The 22,275-nt window shown below is 64.8% G+C and overlaps 1 protein-coding gene across 3 annotated transcripts; it reads right to left on the bottom strand.

Moving 5' to 3' along the window:
• Window positions 1–949: 949 nt before the first annotated feature.
• Window positions 950–20,982, bottom strand: LIPE (lipase E, hormone sensitive type). Of its 3 annotated transcripts, XM_077841248.1 has the most exons (11): window positions 14,362–14,614; window positions 14,026–14,259; window positions 10,620–11,142; window positions 10,167–10,257; window positions 9,589–9,734; window positions 7,141–7,326; window positions 6,223–6,517; window positions 5,758–5,985; window positions 4,641–4,805; window positions 2,141–2,505; window positions 950–1,977 (listed from the first exon to the last, which is right to left on the bottom strand). In XM_077841248.1, the coding sequence occupies exons 3-11, from the start codon at window positions 11,130–11,132 to the stop codon at window positions 1,519–1,521; spliced, it is 2,448 nt and encodes an 815-aa protein (XP_077697374.1). In that variant the 5' UTR covers window positions 11,133–11,142; window positions 14,026–14,259; window positions 14,362–14,614; the 3' UTR covers window positions 950–1,518. The 3 variants fall into 3 exon arrangements, with proteins under 3 accessions (XP_077697374.1, XP_077697373.1, XP_077697372.1); XM_077841247.1 differs by lacking the exons at window positions 14,026–14,259; window positions 14,362–14,614 and adding an exon at window positions 20,813–20,982; XM_077841246.1 differs by lacking the exons at window positions 14,026–14,259; window positions 14,362–14,614 and adding an exon at window positions 20,761–20,982.
• Window positions 20,983–22,275: the final 1,293 nt, after the last annotated feature.

Here is a 22,275-nt window from a genome sequence, read left to right on the forward strand (position 1 = left end):
GGGGGGGCTGCCCCACACAGGGCCTTGGTTCTTGCCAGGAAAGGAGATGGGGGGGGAGTGTCCTATGGAGGACAGAGGTGGCCCCTCCCCCTCCATAGAGTGGGGTGTTCAAGAGGTGGGGTACGAGGGAGGGGCCAGCCCCCCAGGAACTGTCCCTCCTGTTTATTTAAGGCCCCAGGTGATTCCAAGGGAATGGGGCCCAGGGCCTGTCCCCTCTCGGGGAGGGGCTGGCTCAGAGGGGCAGGGAATGGGGCCCCGGCCTGTCCCCTCGTGGGGAGGGGCTGGCTCAGAGGGGCAGGGAATGGGGCCGGGGCCTGTCCCCTGGCGGGGAGGGGCTGGCTCAGAGGGGCAGGGAATGGGGCCGGGGCCTGTCCCCTGGCGGGGAGGGGCTGGCTCAGAGGGGCAGGGAATGGGGCCGGGGCCTGTCCCCTGGCGGGGAGGGGCTGGCTCAGAGGGGCAGGGAATGGGGCCGGGGCCTGTCCCCTGGCGGGGAGGGGCTGGCTCAGAGGGGCAGGGAATGGGGCCGGGGCCTGTCCCCTGGCGGGGAGGGGCTGGCTCAGAGGGGCAGGGAATGGGGCCGGGGCCGGGGCCTGTCCCCTGGTGGGGAGGGGCTGGCTCAGAGGGGCAGGGAATGGGGCCGGGGCCTGTCCCCTGGCGGGGAGGGGCTGGCTCAGAGGGGCAGGGAATGGGGCCGGGGCCTGTCCCCTGGCGGGGAGGGGCTGGCTCAGAGGGGCAGGGAATGGGGCCGGGGCCTGTCCCCTGGCGGGGAGGGGCTGGCTCAGAGGGGCAGGGAATGGGGCCGGGGCCGGGAATGGGGCCGGGGCCTGTCCCCTGGCGGGGAGGGGCTGGCTCAGAGGGGCAGGGAATGGGGCCGGGGCCTGTCCCCTGGCGGGGAGGGGCTGGCTCAGAGGGGCAGGGAATGGGGCCTGGGAGAGATGCTACAATTGGCTCAATATCAAACAGTCTTTTATTTACAAAACTGGAGGTTGTGGGTGGGGGTCCCTACAGCCCCCCGGCAGGGAGTGCACCCCCAACCCTTCATTTGGTTCACAGCAGCAGCAGGCAGGGGGTGAGTAGTTTGGAGGGGGGGCAGATGGGCTGGAGCACCCCCCCCCAGTGCACACAGGGAAAGGAGGGGGGTAGACAGCTCCCTTCCCACCCCCCAGGAGTGTGGGGTGGCAGAAGGGGGGGTCAGGAGCTGCACCCTCAGCTCAGACCTGGCAGCTGGGGCATCCCTTGGAGTGCAGGGGTGCCCACGCAGTGCAGGGCTGGCGTGTGGGAGCCCAGGAGGGGCCAGGCCCCCTGAGGGTGAGGGGCTGGGGGACAGGAGACACCCCCCTCCTCAGGCTACAGGATACAGACAGCAGCAAATGCCTGTCCAGCATAAACCACTACAGACCAGTCCCCAGGGGCTGTGGGGGCACCCAGCCAGGCTCTCAGGGTTGGGCCCCTCCCCTCCTCCCCCCACCTGGGAGCCACAGAGAGAAAAGCACCAAGGGGCTCCCAGCAAATCCCGGCTCAGGCCCCCACCTCCCTGCCCGCCGGGCCGCCCTGGGGCCCCGGCTCCCGCCTGTGGGGGGCTCCCGCCTGTGGGGGGCTGGGCTCCAAGGGAGCTGTGGTCGGACTCTTGAGGCTGGGCGAGGTGAGGCCCGTGGCCGCCTGGCCCGTGGCCGCCTGGCCCGTGGCCCGGCTCTCCCGGCCCGTGGCGGCCCCCGAGGGCGGCGTGCGCGGCAGCTTGCGGTGCTTGCGGGGCGAGGGTGGGGCAGTGGGCGGCACAGGCTCCGGGGGCAGCAGGATCTCACGGATGACGCGGGTGCAGAGTGCGGCCGCCTGGCGGGTCTCGCGGCTCAGCTGGGAGAGGCTCAGGAAGCCGTGCGGCAAATCCTGCACGATCCGCAGGGTCACCGGCTGGCCCAGCTCCCGCAGCCGCCGGGCGAACATCACCGAGTCGTCCAGCATGGGGTCCAGGGCGCAGGCCTGCACGGGGGGGTGGGGGGGGCAGAAGTCAATGGGGGCTACCGCACTTCCCAGGCCCCTGGGGCTCTCACTGCTACATGGACCAGTGCCCCCTCCCTGTGGGCTCTCACTGCTATATGGACAGTGCCCCCCGTCCAGCTGACTCCCCTGCCCGGGCTCTCACCACGATATGGACCGGCGGCAGCCCTCGCAGCATGCTGTCCGGGGCCAACAGGGGCGACATGAAGGGGTTCTTGACCACGGGTGATGCCTCCACAGTGATGATGGCGGCGGGCTGGTCCGAACGCAGCGGCTCAAAGCCGTCGGGATACTGCAGCCTCTCGTCCCCAGGGGCCTCTGCCTCCAGCTGCTCCCCACTCAGGAAGAAGCTGGGGGGGCTGCCCTGGGGAGCGGGGGCAGGCGCAGGGGTCGGGGGGGCTGATACCCCGTATGATAGATCCTGGCAGGTCTGGCTCTTGCGGGAGCCCCTGGATTTGACAGCTGAGTCATCATCCAGCGCTGCTTCCGAGACGCTCTTCCGCACGGCTTCTGTGAGCCAGGGGAGACGTGAGAGCCTGGGGACCCCCCGAATCTCCCTCACCTTTCCCCTGCCAGGACCCACCCCCCCAATCGCCCTCACCTCTCCCCTGCGGGGATTTCACCCCATCACTTTCTCCTGTCCCCTGCCTGGACTCCCCAAATCGCCCTCACCTCTCTTCTGCTGGGACCCTTCTCCCCAGTTGCCCTTGCCTTTCCCCTGCCTGGCCCTCCCCAAATCACCCTCACCTTTCCCCTGCTGGGACCCTTCTCCCCAATCGCCCTTGCCTTTTCCCTGCCGGGACCTCCCCAAATCACCCTCACCTGTTGTGACAAAGTGGGAATGTTCTCTCTGAATACTGCAAGGGTCCCTCAGTTTCCCCTAGGCATTTCTTAAGTATCTAGGAGGTGGGATAAGGGTGTATGATCATTGCAGAGCCCTAGAAGGCAGGTGTGTGCAGGGGTCTGGACACAGAGAATGGCCGACACCCTGTTTCCTGGCACCTGATGGCCTGGGCCCCTCCCCTGCAAGGTGCGAGTTGAAGGTGTTGGGGAACAGAGAGATCAGGTGGCCTCCTGGCCCGGACAGGGACAAAGGCTGGAGGAGGAGCCGGGGCAGGTGGCTGGGTGAGACAGCTGGAGTTTGGAGCTGGCTGGGGAGACGGGGGGCGGGGGCAGGGGGGAAGGCCCAGAACTGGGGTCTGGGCTTCCCACCCCCCCAGGATGGACCTGACTGCGGGGTCCTGTTCTCTGCACCTACCAGCTCTGTGTTAGACCATGTTCCTGTCGTCTAATAAACCTCCTGTGTTACTGGCTGGCTGAGAGTCACGGAGAATCGCAGGAAGTGGGGAGTGCAGGGCCCTGACTCCCCCCGACCCTGAGATACCTGTCCCCTGCCGGGACCCCCCCAATTGCCCTCACCTTTCCCCTGCTGGGACCTCCCTGATCACCCTCACCTCTCTCCTGCTGGACCCCCCCAAATCACCCTCACCTCTCCCCTGCCGGGACCCCCCCGAATCGTCCTCACCTCTCCCCTGCCGGGACCCCCCCGAATCGTCCTCACCTTTCCCCTGCCGGGACCCCCCCGAATCGTCCTCACCTCTCCCCTGCCGGGACCTTTCCCCCTCCCTTCCAGCTGGTGCAGCCTCTGTGCCATGCTGGGTTCTGCTGTGTGCGCCTAGGTCACCCCACCCCAACCTGCCACACAGCCCTGCCCCACTGCCAGGCCGCCCTGCCTCACACCTACGTGCCATGCAATGTCAGCCCACCCTGCCCCCCTGCTCCAGGCTGCCCCACTGCCCCAGGCCGCCCTGCCCCACACCTACGTGCCATGCAATGTCAGCCCACCCTGCCCCCCTGCTCCAGGCTGCCCCACTGCCCCAGGCCACCCTGCCCCACACCTACGTGCCATGCAATGTCAGCCCACCCTGCCCCACTGCCCCCGGCCATCGTGCCATGCAGTGCCAGGCTGCCCCGCTGCCCCAGGCTGCCCTGCCCCACACCTACGTGCCATGCAATGTCAGCCCACCCTGCCCCCTGCCACCGGCCATCGTGCCATGCAGTGCCAGGCTGCCCCACTGCCCCAGGCTGCCCTGCCCCACACCTACGTGCCATGCGGTACCAGCCCACCCTGCCCCACTGCTCCAGGCTGCCCCACTGCCCCAGGCTGCCCTGCCCCACACCTACGTGCCATGCGGTACCAGCCCACCCTGCCCCACTGCTCCAGGCTGCCCCACTGCCCCAGGCTGCCCTGCCCCACACCTACGTGCCATGCGGTACCAGCCCACCCTGCCCCACTGCTCCAGGCTGCCCCACTGCCCCAGGCTGCCCTGCCCCACTCCTGCGTGCCACGCAGTACCAGGCTCTGCCTGGCTGCCCCTGATGCTGAGGGGCAGCGCCGTGGGCAAGAGCCCCCAGGAAGCTCCCCTGACCCCAGGGTGGCCCGTGCAGTTAGGGGCTGGTGGGGCAGTCCTACCAGCGGGTAGGTTAGTGGGGCGGGGATCCTGGCTCCCAGGAGACGCGCCGGGGCAGCAGCAGCAGCTGGGTGGTGGGGGGCGGGGCTGGCACCAGGCACGCCCTGTGAAGATAAGGGGCAGGTGAGAGGGGGCGGGCAGGGGGCAGGGGTGGGGGCCCCGCCCAGCTCTTACCTGCGCCGGCCCCGTAGCTGCGCCCCGGGGCATCCAGCAGCACCCCCAGCCAGGCCGAGGCGCTGTGCCGCAGGTCCTGTAACAGCAGCGCGGTATCCCGCCGCACCATGTTCACCGGGCTCAGCTTCTCCAGCCCGGGGGGCTCGCCCTCCGCCGGCTCCGTGCCTGGGGGGCAGGGACAGAGAGCGCTGGGTTCCCCCTGCCCACCTCTGCCCCCGCCCTCCGCTCGCCCTCCGCCGGCTCCGTGCCTGGGGGGCAGGGACAGAGAGCGCTGGGTTCCCCCTGCCCACCTCTGCCCCCGCCCTCCGCTCGCCCTCCGCCGGCTCCGTGCCTGGGGGGCAGGGACAGAGAGCGCTGGGTTCCCCCTGCCCACCTCTGCCCCCGCCCTCCGCTCGCCCTCCGCCGGCTCCGTGCCTGGGGGGCAGGAAGAGAGAGCACCGGGTTCCCCCTCCCTGCTCGCCCTCCGCCAGCTCCGTGCCTGGGGGGCAGGAAGAGAGAGCACCAGGTTCCCCCTCCCTGCTCGCCCTCCGCCAGCTCCGTGCCTGGGGGGCAGGAAGAGAGAGCACCAGGTTCCCCCTCCCTGCTCGCCCTCCGCCAGCTCCGTGCCTGGGGGGCAGGGACAGAGAGCACCAGGTTCCCCCTCCCTGCTCGCCCTCCGCCAGCTCCGTGCCTGGGGGGCAGGGACAGAGAGCACTGGGTTCCCCCTGCCCACCTCTGCCCCACCGGCTCCGTGCCGGGGGGGCAGGAAGAGAGAGCACCGGGTTCCCCCTGCCCACCTCTGCCCCCGCCGGCTCTGTGCCTGGGGGCAGGGACAGAGAGCACCGAGGTCCCCCCCTGCACCCCACCAGGCCCAGGTTCCCCTCCCTGCTTGCCCTCCACTGGCTCTGTGTCGGGGGGGGAGGGCAGGGAGAGAGCGCATCTGGGTAGCTGCTCTTCGCCCCCACACCCACCAGCTCTCCGCTTTTGCCCACCCGTCTCCCCATATTTGTCCCCCTGTAACTGCCCACTGCCCCCTCTCCCATCCTGCCCCTGCCCATAGGAGCCCACCCCCAGCTCATCACTCCCGCCCCATTCCTGCCCCCCACCCCCCCCGCCAGTCCCTGCAGCCCCCCCCTACCGGCGTAGGCACTGAGGCACTTGCAGAGCACGCTGAGGGGCAGCAGGGGGTCGAGCAGGGTGAGCAGGCGGGAGGGTGAGGCCGCGGCCCGCACCAGGGTGACAGGATAGGCCGCCATGATGCCGTCGGGCAGCTGGATGCCGAAGGCGGCTGCCCGCATGGTCACGGTGAGGCAGAGGTTCCCGCCGGCGCTGTCTCCGGCCAGGCAGACCCGCTGCGCCGTGGAGCCTGCGGGGAGATGGGGTGAGTGGGGGGGGGTCTGCCCAGGGCCTCAGGGAACCAGGGGGGCCCCACCAGGGGTGGCAGCTCTGTTCCTGCCCCACACTCTCCAGCCCCTGCCTGTCCCACCCAGCGAACAGCGTCAGGGTCCTGCCCCCCATGTGCCCGTCCCACCCAGCAGGGGGTGCTGGGGTCCCCATCCCCTCCCCCCCACGGGGGTGCTGGGGCCCCCCAGTTGCGTCTCACCCAGCAGGCGGCAGTGCTGCAGGGCCCAGCAGTAGGCGTAGAAGCACTCCTCCAGGGCGCGTGGGAAGGGGGCCTCGGGCGCCAGGGCGTAGTCGACGGAGAGCACGGGGGCGCCCAGCTCCTGCGCCCAGCCCCGCAGGTACGGCTCGTGGGACTTCGACGTCTGTGCCACGAACCCGCCGCCATGGAAGTGAACCAGCAGGAGGGGCGAGGGGGGCGCGGGCGCGGCCTTACGCCACAGCTCCAGCCCCAGCGGGCCCTCGGCCTGGGCCAGCGCGCTCAGGGCCTCGCTGTCCTGGGGAGAGCAGGAGGGACGGTGTGCCAGGGAGCCCCGGACTGTCCCCCCGCACACCCCGCCTGGGACCCCCTGACTGTCCCCCCGCACACCCCGCCAGGGACCCCCTGACTGTCCCCCCGCACACCCCGCCAGGGACCCCCCCATCACACTCAGTACCCTGCCCTGCCTGAGACCCCTGCTTGTCGTCGTCCCCCCCACACCCCATCTGGGACCCCCCCATCACACTCAGTGCCCTGCCCCGCCCGGGAACCCCGCTTCACGCGGCACCCCCCGCCTCACTCGGCACCCCACCCTGCCCAGGACCCCCTGCCTGGGACCCCCCATCACACTCTCTACCTTGCCTTGCCAGGGACCCCCTGCCATGCCCTCATGTGTGTCCCACCCAGGACACCCCCACCCAGCCCACTGCCCCCATGCACGCCCTGTCTGGAACCCACCACCCGCTCCCTGTAACCTGCCCTGGAACTCCCCGGCCCTGCCTGGACCCCACCTGGTTCTGCTCACTCCCTCCCACATCCCAGGGCTCCCAGCCCCATGCCCACCTTCCACGCAACAGCACCCACCCGCTCCACTGGCCCCCCACACACCAGCCCTCCCTGCTTGCAGCCCCTGCCCCTCACCTGTCCCTCACGCAGCTCGTGGGAGATAAGGCGCATGTGGATGGGCCCGGGGCCAGTGTGCGCCACCGGGGGGCTGATGGTGATGGTCAGTGAGGGGTCGGCAGCCAGCGGCAGCTCAAAGGGCTCAGGGGGCACCGTCAGCGCCCGGCTCACCCGCACCTGCGTGGATGCCATGCTGGCCACAGACTGCAGGGAAGGGGGAGGGGGAGGGTGAGAGGGACCCCCAGGCAGGTCCTACCCTGCACTCCCCCGCCCCCCCACCCCACAGCACCCTGCTCCGATCACCGCTCCCACCCCCTGCCCCACAACACCCTGCGTCAGACACAGCTCCGACCCCCGCCCTCTGGCCCCACAGTGCCCTGCGCCGGGCATCTCTCCCAACCCACAGCGCCCTGCGCCGGGCACCACTCCTCCTCTGTGTCCCAGCCCCACAGCGCCCTGCGCCGGGCACCACTCCTCCTCTGTGTCCCAGCCCCACAGTGCCCTGCGCCGGGCATCTCTCCCAACCCACAGCGCCCTGCGCCGGGCACCACTTCTCCTCTGTGTCCCAGCCCCACAGCGCCCTGCATCAGAAACAGCTCCGACCCCCGCCCTCTGGCCCCACAGTGCCCTGCGCCGGGCACCACTCCTCCTCTGTGTCCCAGCCCCACAGCGCCCTGCGCCGGGCACCACTCCTCCTCTGTGTCCCAGCCCCACAGCGCCCTGCGCCGGGCACCACTCCTCCTCTGTGTCCCAGCCCCACAGTGCCCTGCGCCGGGCACCACTCCTCCTCTGTGTCTCAGCCCCACAGTGCCCTGCGCCGGGCATCTCTCCCAACCCACAGCGCCCTGCGCCGGGCACCACTCCTCCTCTGTGTCCCAGCCCCACAGCGCCCTGCGCCGGGCACCACTCCTCCTCTGTGTCCCAGCCCCACAGCGCCCTGCACTGGGCACAGCTTGTGACACTCTGTACCTCGGGGCAACACCCTGCACCCCACGTTCATCTTTATAAAGTGAGTGTGGGGGACCCAATGCAGAGTTTGTCATGTCGGGTGTCTTCGGAAGGCTGAGAATGCCCTGAGCATGGTTGTTATAGTGACGTTATAGTAATCGGTACAGTCATGTGACAGGTTATAATTTCATGTATATAGTTATGAGCCTGAAATGTGTCCTCACGGCTTAAAGCCAGCCCAGGCAAAACCTCTCCAGGAGCAGAGGGGCCGTTCACACCTCGTCAGGGCATGGATGGGACAAACCCAGCCCAGCCGCACAGGAACAAAGGACGCTGTCTTAGGCAGCAACAAAGGATCTGTTGGACCCTCGAGTGAGTCACCCCCCTTCACTTCGCCAGTTTGGGACTGCGATGAGGTAATGCTGACTCTGAAGGGGGGGCAAAGCCAAGAGGGAAGAAAGGACATGGTAAAAGGGAGAGACGTTTGCCATGCTCTTCCTCTCTCTTCCACCTACATCTACTGACACCACCAAGTGACTGAAGTGCTGATCAAAGGAGAGAGCCTGGCTGAAGGGCAACCAGCCAGCCTGTGGTGAGAAGCATCGGACTTTGTAAGGGCACTGAAAGTGTTAAGATCAGCTCAGAATGCGTTTTGCTTTCATTTAATTTGACTAAATCTGACTTGTTATGCTTTGACTTACAATCACTTAACATCTATCTTTGCAGTTAATAAATCTGTTTGTTTATTCTACCTGAAGCGGTGCGTTTGGCTTGAAGCGTGTCAGAGACTCCCCTTGGGATAACAAGCCTGGTATGTATCAATTTCTTTGTTAAATTGACAAACTCGTATAAGTTTGCAGTGTCCAGCGGGCATAACGGGACATTGCAAGACGGAGGTTCCTAGGGTTGTGTCTGGGACTGGAGATATTGGCTAGTGCAGGGGTTCTCAAACTGGGGGTTGGGACCCCTCAGGGGGACGTGAGGATATTACCTGGGGGGTTGTGAGCTGTCAGCTTTCACCCCCAAATCCTGCTTTCCTCCAGCATTTATAATGGTGTTAAATATATTAAAAAGTGTGTTTAATTCATTAGGGGGGGTTGCACTCAGAGGCTTGCTATGCGAAAGGGGTCACCAGTACAAAAGTTTGAGAGCCACTGGGCTAGTGTCATTCGGTTGCACAATCCAAGGAGCAGCTGACATGGCAGAGGCTTTGCGTGAACAGCCCGGGAGTGGGGGTTCTCACAGCAGAGCAGGGTCAGGCTGGCTCCCAGAGTCAAGGATTGGAGGGACCTAGCAGATCACCGGTCCAGATAACGCCAGAGGGGAACGTCACACCGCTCCTACCCCACACCCCAGCCCCACAGCGCCCTGCACCAGGCACCGCTGAAACCCCCTGCCCCACAGTGCCCTGTGCCAGGTACCGCTCCACCCCCTGCCCCCACCCCACGGCACCCTGTGCTGGGCACCACTCCTACCCCGAGCCCTGTGCCAGGGACAATCCCCAGCCCCCGCACTCACAGCCAGCAGCTCGGTCTCCGTCAGGTTCCAGAAGCTCTTCCAGAAATGCACGTCGAGGTTCTGCGTGATCCTCTCGAACTCGGCTCCCCGCAGCTCCGGGTCAATGGCGAACTTCCCTGAGGTGAACAGCGAGCCGGCCGCCATGCCTGGGGGGATGGGAGATCGGGGTGGGGTGCTGTCCCCTGGCCCTGTGGGGCTCCCACAGCCCCTGCCTGCCCCCCGGCAGTGCTCCCTTGCCCCCACCAGCTTCCTCCACAGCGAGACTCCATGGGCAGCCATGCACGGGGTCCAGCCCCCAATGGGCAGGGCAGTGGGCAGAGCAGAGCATTGTGGGTAGCAGTCAGGCCAGACGGGTTCCCTGGGCGACCGGCTGGGCTGAGTGGACCCAGAAGGGAATTGTGGGTTCAGCCAGCCTGTAGCTGCAGTGCATCATGGGAGCAGAGCACCCCTGGGGGCTGCAGTGCTTTGTGGGTGCAGCCGCCCCTGCAGCAGTGCATCATGGGAGCAGAATCCCACCCCGGGGGCTGCAGTGCATTGTAGGAGCAGTGCACCCCCGCCCCCCCGGGCACCCCACTCACTGAGGCTGGAGTCATGGCGTCTGTAGTTCTCCCCGAAGGAGACCAGGCTGATAGCGATGGTCTGGAGGAAGGGCCGGATGGAGGGGGCGAACTGCAGGGCAAAGGGCAAAGGTCACCCTCAGGACCCCCAGACCGGGTCTGAGGGAGCACCCCGGGGGCATGATGCCGGCTCACCCCCCCATGGGTGTTCAGTGGGGGAGGGGGCAGAGTAATGGGCGTGGCCATGGTGTGGGGGGGGCAAGCAACTGTGGGGCCATGGAGGCGGGCCCTGCACCCAGGCCAGCAGGGCCCAGAGCGAGGGGCACAGCTGGGGGGGGGTGGGGGGGCACAGCAGAATCCCTGAGCATGTCTGGCTGCCAGGGACTTGGATGCATTTCCTTCGGCCCCTGGGTCGCCCCTCCCCGACTTGCCGCTCCCCCTCAATCCCCCCTTCCCCTGCTCCCAGGCCCCCACCTGGAAGCCCAGGCAGCGCCCGTAGAAGCAGCCCTTGTGCAGGGTGCTGTACTCCTGCAGCACCAGCTCGGTCAGGCCGCGCTCCTCGTGGTGGAAGAGGCAGCCGGGGCGGTTGTGGGTCAGCAGGCGCTGTGCCAGGTACAGCAGGGCCCGCAGCTGGCTCAGGGCGGCGCAATAGGCCTCCAGCTCGGCCGCGTTGTGGCCCGTGCGGAAGAAGATGCTGCGGCGGTTGGCGGCCACATAGCGGCTCTTGTGCAGCACGTGGGCCAGGCAGCAGCGTGCCGTCTGCGCCAGGCTGCGGTACCCGTTGGCCTGCGTGGCCTCGTCCAGGTCGAAGACGTGGTAGATGCTGGCGAAGTGCCGCAGCACCGGCTCCAGGCAGCGGGCGTGCTCCCGGATGGCCGTGAAAGCCGCCACGAACCGGCGCCCCGTCTCTGAGGCGCTCTGCCGGAAGAAGGCCACGTTGTCCTCGGCCAGCGCGTGCAGGGCCTGGAACAGGGGCCGGGAGTCCATGGCGCGGGGCCTGCGGGGAGACGGGTGGATGGGGTTAGCTGGGGGGCCCCAATCAGGGACAGGCAGGGCTAGCTGGGGGGACCCCAGCAGGGAGGGTGAGAGGGTTAGCTGGGCAACTTGGGGGGAGGGCTTGCAGTGGGGGGGTATGGTGGGTGGAGTAAGTACCCCCCCACACTCACCCCTCCCAGTGCCCAGCTGGGCCCCCCCATTCCTAATACCCCCAGCCGGCCCCCCAGTATTCAGCCCCAGTTAGGCCCCCCCATACTCACCCCCCACACCCTAGCCAGGATCCCCTTGTACTTACTCCCCAAGAACCCCGCCAAAGCTGCCCCCATAGTTGCCCCCAGCACCGCAGCTGGGACCCGCTTTGCACTCATCCCTCAGAATCCCCACATAGCAACCCCGCCCTGTGCTCATCCCCCCAGCGGGGACCCCAGCCCTATTCCCCCGCAAGCCAGACCCCAGACACACACCCACTCACTCTCAGCCCCCTGTGCTCATCCCCCCAGCACCCCAGCGGGGACCCCAGCCCTATTCCCCCGCAAGCCAGACCCCAGACACACACCCACTCACTCTCAGCCCCCTGTGCTCATCCCCCCAGCGCCCCAGCGGGGACCCCAGCCCTATTCCCCCGCAAGCCAGACCCCAGACACACACCCACTCACTCTCAGCCCCCTGTGCTCATCCCCCCAGCACCCCAGCGGGGACCCCAGCCCTATTTCCCCGCAAGCCAGACCCCAGACACACAGCCACTCACTCTCAGCCCCCTGTGCTCATCCCCCCAGCGCCCCAGCAGGGACCCCAGCCCTATTCCCCCGCAAGCCAGACCCCAGACACACACCCACTCACTCTCAGCCCCCTGTGCTCATCCCCCCAGCGCCCCAGCAGGGACCCCAGCCCTGTTCCCCCCCAAGCCAGACCCCAGACACACACCCACTCACTCTCAGCCCCCTGTGCTCATCCCCCCCAGCCGGGACCCCACCCCTGTTCCCCCCCAAGCCAGACCCCAGACACACACCCACTCACTCTCAGTCCCCTGTGTTCATCCCCTCAACGCCCCGGCCAGGACCCCAGCCCTGTTCCCCCCAAGCCAGACCCCCTCCCACACACACACTCACTCACCCTCAGCTAGTGCCTGCTCCCCTGGCTGGGCTGTGGCAGAGCCTGTTTCCTCCAGCTCTTTATAGCCCAGCAGGGAGCCGGCTCCACCCCCCGGGAGGGGTTGAGCCCATGGGAGGGAGGGGGTGGGAGGCACCAACAGGGAGTGGGGAGAATGGTTAAAGCGGAGGGGGGGGGGGGCGGGGGGGGAGGCAGGACTCCTGAGTTCTCTCCCTGGCTCTGGGAGGGGAGGTGGGGTTAGTGGTTAGAGCAGCAAAGCTGCTCCCACCCCCTCCCCACCCAGGGCAGGCTCACAGCCAGGCCCACATCTCACCCCCACACCCCGGGGCCCTTTCACCCAGACCTGGCGTCCCCACAGCTGGGAGCCTCCGTTCGCGCCAGTCCCCAGAAGCCCCCTCCAGCAGGGGCTGCGGCTCCTGCCAAACAGGGCCTCACCCATGGGTCCCTGGGGCCCGGCTCCGAGCAAACAAACAGCCAGGGGTACTGCAGGGCAGTGACCTCTAGACAGAGCCCCACAGCTGGGCCAGCCAGCCCAGGATCAGACCCCTGGGCACATCCTGCCCGGACACGGGATGTGTTAACCTGCGGGGGAGGAGGTCCCCTCTCTGGCTGCCCTGATGCCAGCGCTGACGGGGTTAATGAGATGTGGGGCTGGGGCTGGCCCTGCTTGGCAGCTGGGAAAGCTCTGGGAGCAGGGGCAGGAATGTGCACAAACAGCTGGGAACTGGACTGGGGCAGGGGGGACTGGGGCAGAGGGTGCTGGGGGGGGCACGTGGGGTCCAGAGGGCGGGGGGCAGGAGGGGCTGAGAGGGACACGGGGGGCAGGAGGGGCTGGGGCAGAGGACGCTGGGGGGCTGGACAGGGGGTACTAAGGGGCGGGGGTCTCTCTATCTAGTGTCTATCCCCCTAGGAGGGGGGTGTCAGAGGGTCAGGGGTTCCTATCCTAGGTGGTCCCAGTATTTGGCACCTGCCCATGAGGTAAGCTGCCCCCCTCCCCACACACGCACTACCTTGGCCAGCCCACAGCCTACCCCCCACAGGGCTGAGATACCCGTGGGCCTGGGGCAGAAGCTCCCATCCCCATGGCTAGCCGGCCTCCAATCCCCTCATGCACTGCCCCCCACCTTGGGGATGGCTCCCCCCTGGCACTGCCCCCCCCCGGGGATGGCTCCCTCCCCCGCCCGGCACTGCCCCCCAGGGTGTGCTGTTGACAGCTGCTGTGCCCCCCAAGGCTGTCGGGGGGGGGAAGGCGGGCACCGTGAGTGGCTGCCGGCCTTGTGACTCCCAGGGACAGAGGCCCGCCCAGGGAGCCAGGAGCTGTTGGTGCCAGGGCGGCTTGGTGCACACAGCGCTCATTGTGCCCCCTGCCTGCCCGAGGGGCAGCCCCACCCCACAGCACAGCTCCATGGGGGAGGGAACCTTGGTGGGGGGGGTCATGTTCTGCCCCCCCACCACCCCAGGATCCCAGACTTGGGGGGCAGAGAAACGTCACAGGGATAGGTGCATTTGTGCCCAGCGTGCCCATCTGTGGCCATGGAGCAAAGATCATTGGGGCAACAAAGGGACCTTGCTCCCCACGGGAGGCAGGAAGGGGTCTTCCCCACAGTGCACCGACCAGAGAGAGGAGCTAGAAACCCCTCCCCCCAGCCATAATAAAGAAAGGTCCATGCCCCACACCTCCCCGCAAGCTTACCCGGTGTGGCATGCCCCACTCCCCCCGACAACACCAGCATGCCACGCCCCATGCCCCCTCAATCCCCCAGCACCCGAACACCTCGAAGGACACGAGACGCCCGTCAGATGTGGCTCTCCCCACGCAGCACCAGAAGGACGAATTTTGGGCCCAGATAAAAGAAACCCAACAGACGCGTCAATGAAGATGTAAGAAGCTCCAGGGGAACGTCAGGATCTCCGCATGCTCTGCCACAGGCCTCTTCGGACTGAGGCCGCTGTGTTGCCGGAGCAGCTGGGACTGGAGGGATACAGCAGATAGCTCAGTGCAGGCCGACTGAGGGGACAGAAGTGCAATCGGTCAGGAATATATCGGACGTGTCTTGCCCAGGGCGCACGGGGCTTGTCTTTACACTAAAGAGAAGCTCAAGCAACAGACCTAAGTAACCGACAGCCCAGGCACCACCCTCGCTGAGACAAGCCGCTCCATTAACCAGGCGCCCGGTGCCTGCACAGAGAGGCTTCTGCACACAACTCTCTAACCAGCTTCTCTCAGTGGTACAGAGCGTAATCCAGCACCGGGACAGAGGTGATTTCATTAACTTATCTCTGACCTGCGTCGGACCAAGTGGCAGCGTGACGAGCTGCCAAACAAGGGAAGAGCTCTCCGAGAGAGGGATGGGACTAACGGCAAACCAATCACTCCTGCTGCCAGCTCGCACACCAGGGTGGGGCCAGCTTGCCCGAGGAGCCAGCCTGCCCAGTGCAGAGCGGCCTGCGGAAGTCAGTTACTGAGTGAAGATAAGCCACCAGCAGGAGGATGTGTGGTCGGAGGACGCGTGGCCGAGCGAGTCTTATGCAAATGCTGTTGCCCAACCTGTCTTACACCAGCAGGGATGGCACAAGATGACTTGTGCAGAGAGACAATGTTGCAAGAAGCCGCGAAGACAACACCTCGTTTCCTGGCTGGCTGATGACAAAAGACTTGGCCCCTTCTTTGCCAGGCGCCTGGGTTGCTTTGACTGGCCCATGCCAGCTTAGACACGGAGTGGAACGGACCATGCCATGCGGCAGGCAATGGAGAGAACACCCCGTTCTACCCCCCAGAAGCTTCAGAAGAGAGTTCGGAAACGTGGGGATACTGCGTACAGAGAAACTGACTCGTCACCTCTTGTGGCCTCTGGGGAGGTGTCGACAACCACGCTACTGCCACCTTTAACATTGTGCCTTGGAATTCAGCGGGCACCCGGAACCGCAGCTGGGAAGCTGCGAAAGTTCTGTAGGGGGAGAAACACGCACGTTGCTGCTCTTCGAGAAACAAACTGTAGTTCCGGCTGCTTGAGAAACGACTGCACGGGGCGAGCTGGGGGAGGCCTGAGGTTGGTTATTCGGGAGATGCTCCAAACAAAAGAGATGTGGGAGTCCAGGAGGTGAATGTCTGTCACCCTGACGACACCCCAACTGGTAAAGCGAATCATTGGGGAACGGCAGCCAAACAATCACCTGGGGAGGTGTCAACGCTGGACGCGCAGTTTGCGGGAACAGAACTGATTCAGCTGGAGCTGTGCTAGATATGTGACGAAGTGGGGTTTTCCCCCCTTGTCATGTTGTACATGAGTCTTACTGTCCTATATTAATACGGTGTGTGCCTCAGTTTCCCTGTGTGCTGCACCAATGCCTAGGTGGTGGGAACTGGGTGTGTGACTTTCGCTGAGCCCCCTGGGGCAGGGGAGGCTGCTCAGTAGTCTGCATGTAGATGATGGCCGATGCCCTTCGTAACCCCAGACCCAAGATGGGGATGCAACCAGGTGACACTTTCCCAGGAAGCTGGACAAAGACGGGAGGAGGAGCAACAGGACGGGAGTTGGAGGCCAGGCTGTGGGGGTCAAGGGCAGTCTGCTGTGGGGGACTGGAATGGCCAAGGGTGCCCCCAAGATGAACTTGGCTGAAAGTCACTGATTTCTGTGCTAACAAGTTCTGTTCTACGCTGTGTACCTGTTGACTAATAAACTCTCTGTTTTACACTAGCTGACAGTCACGTCTGACTGCGGAGTTGAGGTTCAGGGCTCTCTGGCTCCCCCAGGAGCCCCACCTTTGCGGACTTGCTGCGAGAAACGCACGGTGTGGAAGGGGATGCTGAATGCTCTGAGGCGGGACCCAGGAAGACCGAAGCTCCATAAACGTCTTTCCCTGGCGACGGTGAAGAGGAGGCTCCCCCAGAGTCCTGACTGGCTCCAAGCGGAGCAGTTCTAGAGCATCGCCCCGGTGACTCTGTGAGAGAGGACAAGGTTTTAGTTGAGCTGAATGAAGGTGCCATGACTTACACATGGTGATCATACGGCTCACAGTCCCTCTGGCTGTAACTGGGATGCACATGGGATGTTCTGGAGGACGCTAGAAGCAATCATCGACCTGCACTCGCTCGTTAGAACAGGGAGAGAGTGAGCTCTCCGGTGACTGACAGGAGGTAGAACATCCATAAAGCTGACTGGTCCCATTTCACAGACACATGAGAAGAGTATTTTTTAAACACCTAGGAAGGTTTTCCAATCTGCACTGCAGAAATCAGCAAAAAGGAGCAAGCCAAGAGGCAGAAATGGATCCCACGCTAGAATGGTACAGGGATGGGAGATTTTAGAAGGGGAAGGAATCCAGTTTGACTGGAGGCCGAACAGACCCTTGGAGGCAAAAAGGCCAGATGGAAATGGAAGGAACTTTCAAAAGAAGTCGCTCTGAAAACAGCTGAATGTAGACAAAGGCATCAGGAGGAGACTTGTGAATAGCTGAATCCTCACGGGAGAAAGGATTTATAGATGACACTGCAGGAAATCAACAACAAACAGACCAACACTTGCAATCTAAAGAACACCATGTCACGGAGTGTGGGGGAGTCCAGGCCCTGCACCCCTCTTCCTGGGATTCACTGAGACTCTCAGCCAGCCAGTAAAACAGAAGGTTTATTGGACAACAGGAACACAGTCCAAAACAGAGCTTGTGGGTACACCCAGGACCCCACAGTCAAGTCCTTCTGGGGGAGCAGGGAGCTTAGACCCCAGCCCTGGGGTTCCCTCTGTTCCTCCACCCAGCCCCAAACTGAAACTAAACCCACCCAGCAGGTTCCCTGCTGCAGTCTCCGTCCACATTCCTGGGCAGAGGTGTCACCTCCCCCTCCCGGCTCAGGTGACAGGCTCTCAGGTCTCCCATCCCCAGGGCACATTCCCAGGTCAACACTCCCCCCTCCCTGCTGAGTCACATCCTCACACACCAATATCCTGACAAATGGAGGTACAGAGGCAAAAGGTGACACAGAGTCTGTGAATACTGTACCAAGACTAGCAGGCGCACAAGGACAAGGATGGAGCCGCTGCAAATCATACAAGATGGACTACCCAGGAGGAAAGACAAAGAGAATTTAAAAACGTGCACACACATTTCACTGGGTACCTTGGCTTTAGTGAGATCTCTCTCATACACGAGCTAGAAGATGCAATAGAGAAGCTCAAACCAAGAATCCCGTGGGCTGGACCTCCCCTATGGTTATGTGGTGAAGCACTTTGGGAAGAAGACTAAAGCCAAGTTGCTGGAATTTATCAACAAATCATAGATAAAAGGGACGGTCCCTAATCAGTGGAATTCAGCAGTTATTGTTCTTAAGTCTGGCATGGATCCGTCTTCTCCAAGCAGCTACCAGCCTGTATCCTTAGCCAGTCACCTCTACAGATAACAGGACACATGGTCTAATCATGGCTTCTGTGGGGGCTTCCAACAGGAGGGAAGATGATACTCGTCCCAATGGCAGACAGGCCTCACACTCAGTTACAGGGTCCCTGGGAGCCTTCTGTCAGCCTCTTATTGATGGATTCCCATGCCAGCCACCACAATCATCAACAGGAGTCTGTTTGGATCTCAGCCTGTTTGGACCTCATGTGACAGAGTCTTAGTGAAATAGCGAGAGGGGAATCTGTGGCAAAATGTACCTCGTGATAGGAGATTTCCTGCAGTACAGGACAACAACAGGAAGACTAAATGGTACTTTTTTGAAGGCAAGACCTCAGCGCGGGAGTTCCTTCGGGCTCAGTGTTAAGTCCTCTTTTCCTTCTGGACTCCTATGGACTGTCCGGCCACGTGACATCACCTGTATGCCTGTGTGCAGGCGAGATCACGCTGTGTGTCAGGGTCGGAAACAGATGTGTTGGAGACTGAACTGAATGAGGACTTGGAACTGTAACCAGATGAGCAAAACGAACATAAACTTCAGCCGAATCCAGCAAAACCGTAAGAGGTTCGACCACAGTCCGAAACTGACACTGGATGGAGAACATATTAGCGTTGAGAGCGAGCCAGTATACCTTGGAATGACCTTGGACATGGAACTAGGGTTTGGGCCACAAGTCAGAAAGATGGCAGCCAAAGCCAAGAAGAGACTAAACCTTCTACAGTGTATTGCCGACACCAACTGTTAGGTGTTAGGGTACGGAAAACAACATGCGGCTGGATAGTTCACCCAATACTTGAATCTGCCTCTCTGGTTTGATCACAGCAACCCTGCCAAGATGGAAGTTGTGCAGTCAGCCAAAATTCACACGACAGCTGGAGCTGTAAGATCCTCTCCAACAGCAGTTTGCGACCAAGAGTCTGATGTTCAGCCTCCTGAGAATCGTGGACGAGAACAACTAATTCAGCAAGGAAATCATCTCATTCCCACCTGAAAGTCATCACTGCTCATGTCTGCGCAGGAATTGGAAACCCAAGCGCAGGCTGAAATGATCATCCTATTTTAAAGGTGTGCCAAGGCCACTGAGAAAACGGGAGCAGTAGGTGATGTTAGAAGGGGAGGGGGAACGAAGAATGTGGTGTGCCCAGTAATTATTCCACAGGAACTGATTTATTTCAGTAAATGTCTCTCTCTTCTGGAGCTGAGCTCAAAGAAACATGTGGACTTGGCCCCACTAAGGAAAACTGCAGAAAAGACCACCCAAGAGTATCAGTCACAAGGCGAGTGGAGACCCGTGTCCACTGATGGCTCAGCAGACAAATCCTTCCAGCATGGTGGTTGTGGTGTCCTCATCCCGTGGCTAGCAGAGAGAGCACAAGAAAGACCCTTCGCTCAGGGTACGTCAGCTCCAATTATATGGCTGATGTGAATTCTCCTGGCACTGCAAACAAGGACTAGGCTCCTCGGACCGAAGATCAAGAGCAGACACAGATGCTGGTGTTGTCTTGTCTGTCGACCTGCAGGTGAAGACCCTCGGTTCCTTTCCCAAAAACCAGGTCGCTGTGAACCCTAGGGCGGCTCAGAGGGCGGGGACGCGAGGCAGGAGAGTGACTTTTCACGGGACTCCTTCACACACGGGTGTATCTGGGAGCAAGCGAGCGGATGACCTGGCCAAAGCGGGAAGGCTGGAAACTCCGGTAGGAGCGACAGCGGTGGAGGACACTGGCGCCCCATCAAGGAAAATATTCGCTGAAACAAACGGCCGAGAGAGAGACGCTCCTCTGAGCGGCGTCAGAGCGCCTCGGACAAGACCAGCCCCCGCTGTGAGGGTGGGGACAGGGCCTAGGGCAGGAAGGGACGCGAGAAGCGACGGGGCCAGGCGCCGTCCACGCTGCGAGGCGGGTCCTGAGCGGCTTTCACACCTGCCCGGGCTTCTGAATGTCGCAGTGCGAGGGACGCGCCGCCCTGGCCTTCGGATCGAGCCCTTCGAACAGACCCTGCCCGAGGCAGCCAGGGCGCTGGCCAAGCCCAGGGCCTGACCCCCCCGCCCCCGTGCCCCAGCCCCTCACCCCAGCCCTGCCCCAGTCCCCCGCGCCCCACCCCAGCCCTGTGCCCTGGCCCCCGCCCGAACGGACCCTGCCCGAGGCAGCCAGGGCGCTGGCCAACCCCAGGCCTGACCCCCCCAGCCCCCGTGCCCCATTCCTCCGTGCCCCAGCCCTGCCCCAGCCCCGCGCCATGGCCCCGGGCCCGTATGGACCCTGCCCGAGGCAGCCAGGGCACTGGCCAACCCCAGGCCTGACCCCCCCGCCCCCGTGCCCCAGCCCTGCCCCAGTCCCCCGTGCCCCACCCCAGCCCTGTGCCCTGGCCCCCGCCCGAACGGACCCTGCCCGAGGCAGCCAGGGCGCTGGCCAACCCCAGGCCTGACCCCCCCAGCCCCCGTGCCCCATTCCTCCGTGCCCCAGCCCTGCCCCAGCCCCGCGCCATGGCCCCGGCCCCGTATGGACCCTGCCCGAGGCAGCCAGGGCACTGGCCAACCCCAGGCCTGACCCCCCCGCCCCCGTGCCCCAGCCCTGCCCCAGTCCCCCGTGCCCCACCCCAGCCCTGTGCCCTGGCCCCCGCCCCGAATGGACCCTGCCCGAGGCAGCCAGGGTGCTGGCCAACCCCAGGCCTGACCCCCCCACCCCAGCCCTGCCCCAGCCCCCCACCCCAGCCCTGCCCCAGTCCCCCGCGCCCCACCCCAGCCCTGTGCCCTGGCCCCCGCCCAAACGGACCCTGCCCGAGGCAGCCAGGGCGCTGGCCAACCCCAGGCCTGACCCCCCGGCGGAGCAGCCCCGTCCAGGGGGCAGCGGGCTCCGGCCGACACGTGCGGACCCTGGTGCGGACCCGCGGCGGGGGCGGGGCCGGAGACTGGGGGGCGGGGCTGAGGTCGGCGGGGGCGGGGCCGGGCGAGCCGTGGGGGCGGCGGGGGGCGAGCGCGAGCCCGGGGGCGGGGCCGGGGGCTGCAGCCGGCGCCGAGCGGGACGGACCCTCCTACCCCCCCCCGGCGGGGAGCCCGGACGCCTGGGTCCCTCCTGGCCCTGCCGCCCGCGGACCTGGGGCAACGCCCCCCGGGCCTCAGTTTACCCGTCGGTAGCGCGGGGGGGGCCGCTCCGGAGACCCGCCCCCCCGCTCCCACCTGTGGCTCCGGCTCCGCCCCTCAGACCGGTCCCGCTTCCGGCTCCCGCCGGCCCCGACCGGGCACGTGACGCGCGCCGGCCAATCAGCAGCGGCGCCGGTGGCGCCACGTCTGTTACCGGGGTAACCGCGTGGAGCCCCCCCGCGCTGCGCCGCCTGCGGACCGCGACCTCTGACCCTTGCGGGTCACCGCCCTGGCCCCGCCCCCGCGCGGTGACCTCTGACCCGGATCCGCTTCACCTCCGACCCCACCGGAGCCGTGACCTTTGACCCTGGGTCATTGGCCCCGACCTCCGACCTTTAACCCCCTTGGCAAAACCAGCGCGTCTCACTGTCGCCTCCTCTGGCCCCTCCCCTCGTGCCGCCCCTCCCCCACCCGGTGCTGGGGGGGCTCCCCCCCCCGTCGGGGCTCCCCGGGCTCCCCCCTCCTCTACCCCCCCGTCGGGGCTCCCCTCCCCCGCCCTCTCCAACCCCCCGTCGGGGCACCCCGGGCCCCTCCCCTCCTCGCGCCCTTGGCTGACCCCAGCCGCCATCACTAGGCTCCAGGGTTAACGCCCCGCGAGGAGAGAAACCCCCCCGGGTGGTGCCCCAGGAGCGGGGGAGGAGATGGCGCAGTGCCCTGCGGGGGAGGCGGCCGTGGGCGATTTTGACCCCGGCCGTGGGGTCGGAGGTCGGGGTGAAGGAGCTGCACCCAGACACCAGACGGGAGTATCCCCTCGACTGGATTTTTATTGACGGGGTGTCAGGGTTCCCTCCCCACTCTGAATTCTGGGGTACAGACGTGGGGACCCGCATGAAAGACCCCCCAAGCTTATTGCTACCAGCTGAGGTTTAAAATTTCCCCAAGGCACGAATCCTTCCTTGTCCTCGGGCGGGATCGCGGCCACCACCAAGTGAGCTAGGCAGAGATTCAGGAACAGGAGCCACTTGGCATTCCTGTTCCCAAAATATCCCCCCCAAGCCCCTTCACCCCCTTTCCTGGGGAGGCTTGAGAATAATATCCTCACCAATTGGTACAGGTGAGCACAAACCAAATCCCTGGGTTTTTAGGACACTAAAACCTGTAAGGGGACTGTTGCCCCCTTACTAACAGTTGGGGGGGTGTTTTAGTTGCTAGCTCCCAGTACTAAAAAGGGGGAAGGATTGATGGGGAATCAGGACCCTGAGCCTGACAGCCCCCAGGAACAATGGGGAGAGGCCAATGCTCCAGGTCAGCCTGAATGACAGGGCGGGCAGGCTAATCAGGGAGTCAGGAGGCCAGGGAGGTCCCGTCCTCCGTGTGAGCTGGATTTGCCTGGGTCAGACAGAGTGGGGCTGAGCTAAGGAGAAAGCAGGGGCCTGAGCTGTGCCGGGGGGCAGAGCTGGGCCAGATCCAGAGGAACGAGAGGCACAGCCCAGAGAGAGCCAACCCTGTCCTGGGAGCAGAGCTGCAGCGACCCGAGCCAGAGGGGCCAGAAGAGCAGC

This window comes from Eretmochelys imbricata, chromosome 24 (genome assembly GCF_965152235.1).
Source record: "Eretmochelys imbricata isolate rEreImb1 chromosome 24, rEreImb1.hap1, whole genome shotgun sequence".
In the NCBI taxonomy this organism is placed as follows: Eukaryota; Metazoa; Chordata; order Testudines; family Cheloniidae; genus Eretmochelys; species Eretmochelys imbricata.

Coding starts and splice junctions, on each gene's coding strand:
- LIPE (XM_077841247.1), bottom strand. CDS start 11,132: ATGGACTCCCGGCCCCTGTTCCAGGCCCTGCACGCGCTGGCCGAGGAC. Junction 6,518..7,140: donor ACGAGCTGCGTGAGGGACAG/GTGAGGGGCAGG, acceptor TGCTCTCCCCAG/GACAGCGAGGCCCTGAGCGC. Junction 1,978..2,140: donor TGCCGCCGGTCCATATCGTG/GTGAGAGCCCGG, acceptor CCCCCCGTGCAG/GCCTGCGCCCTGGACCCCAT.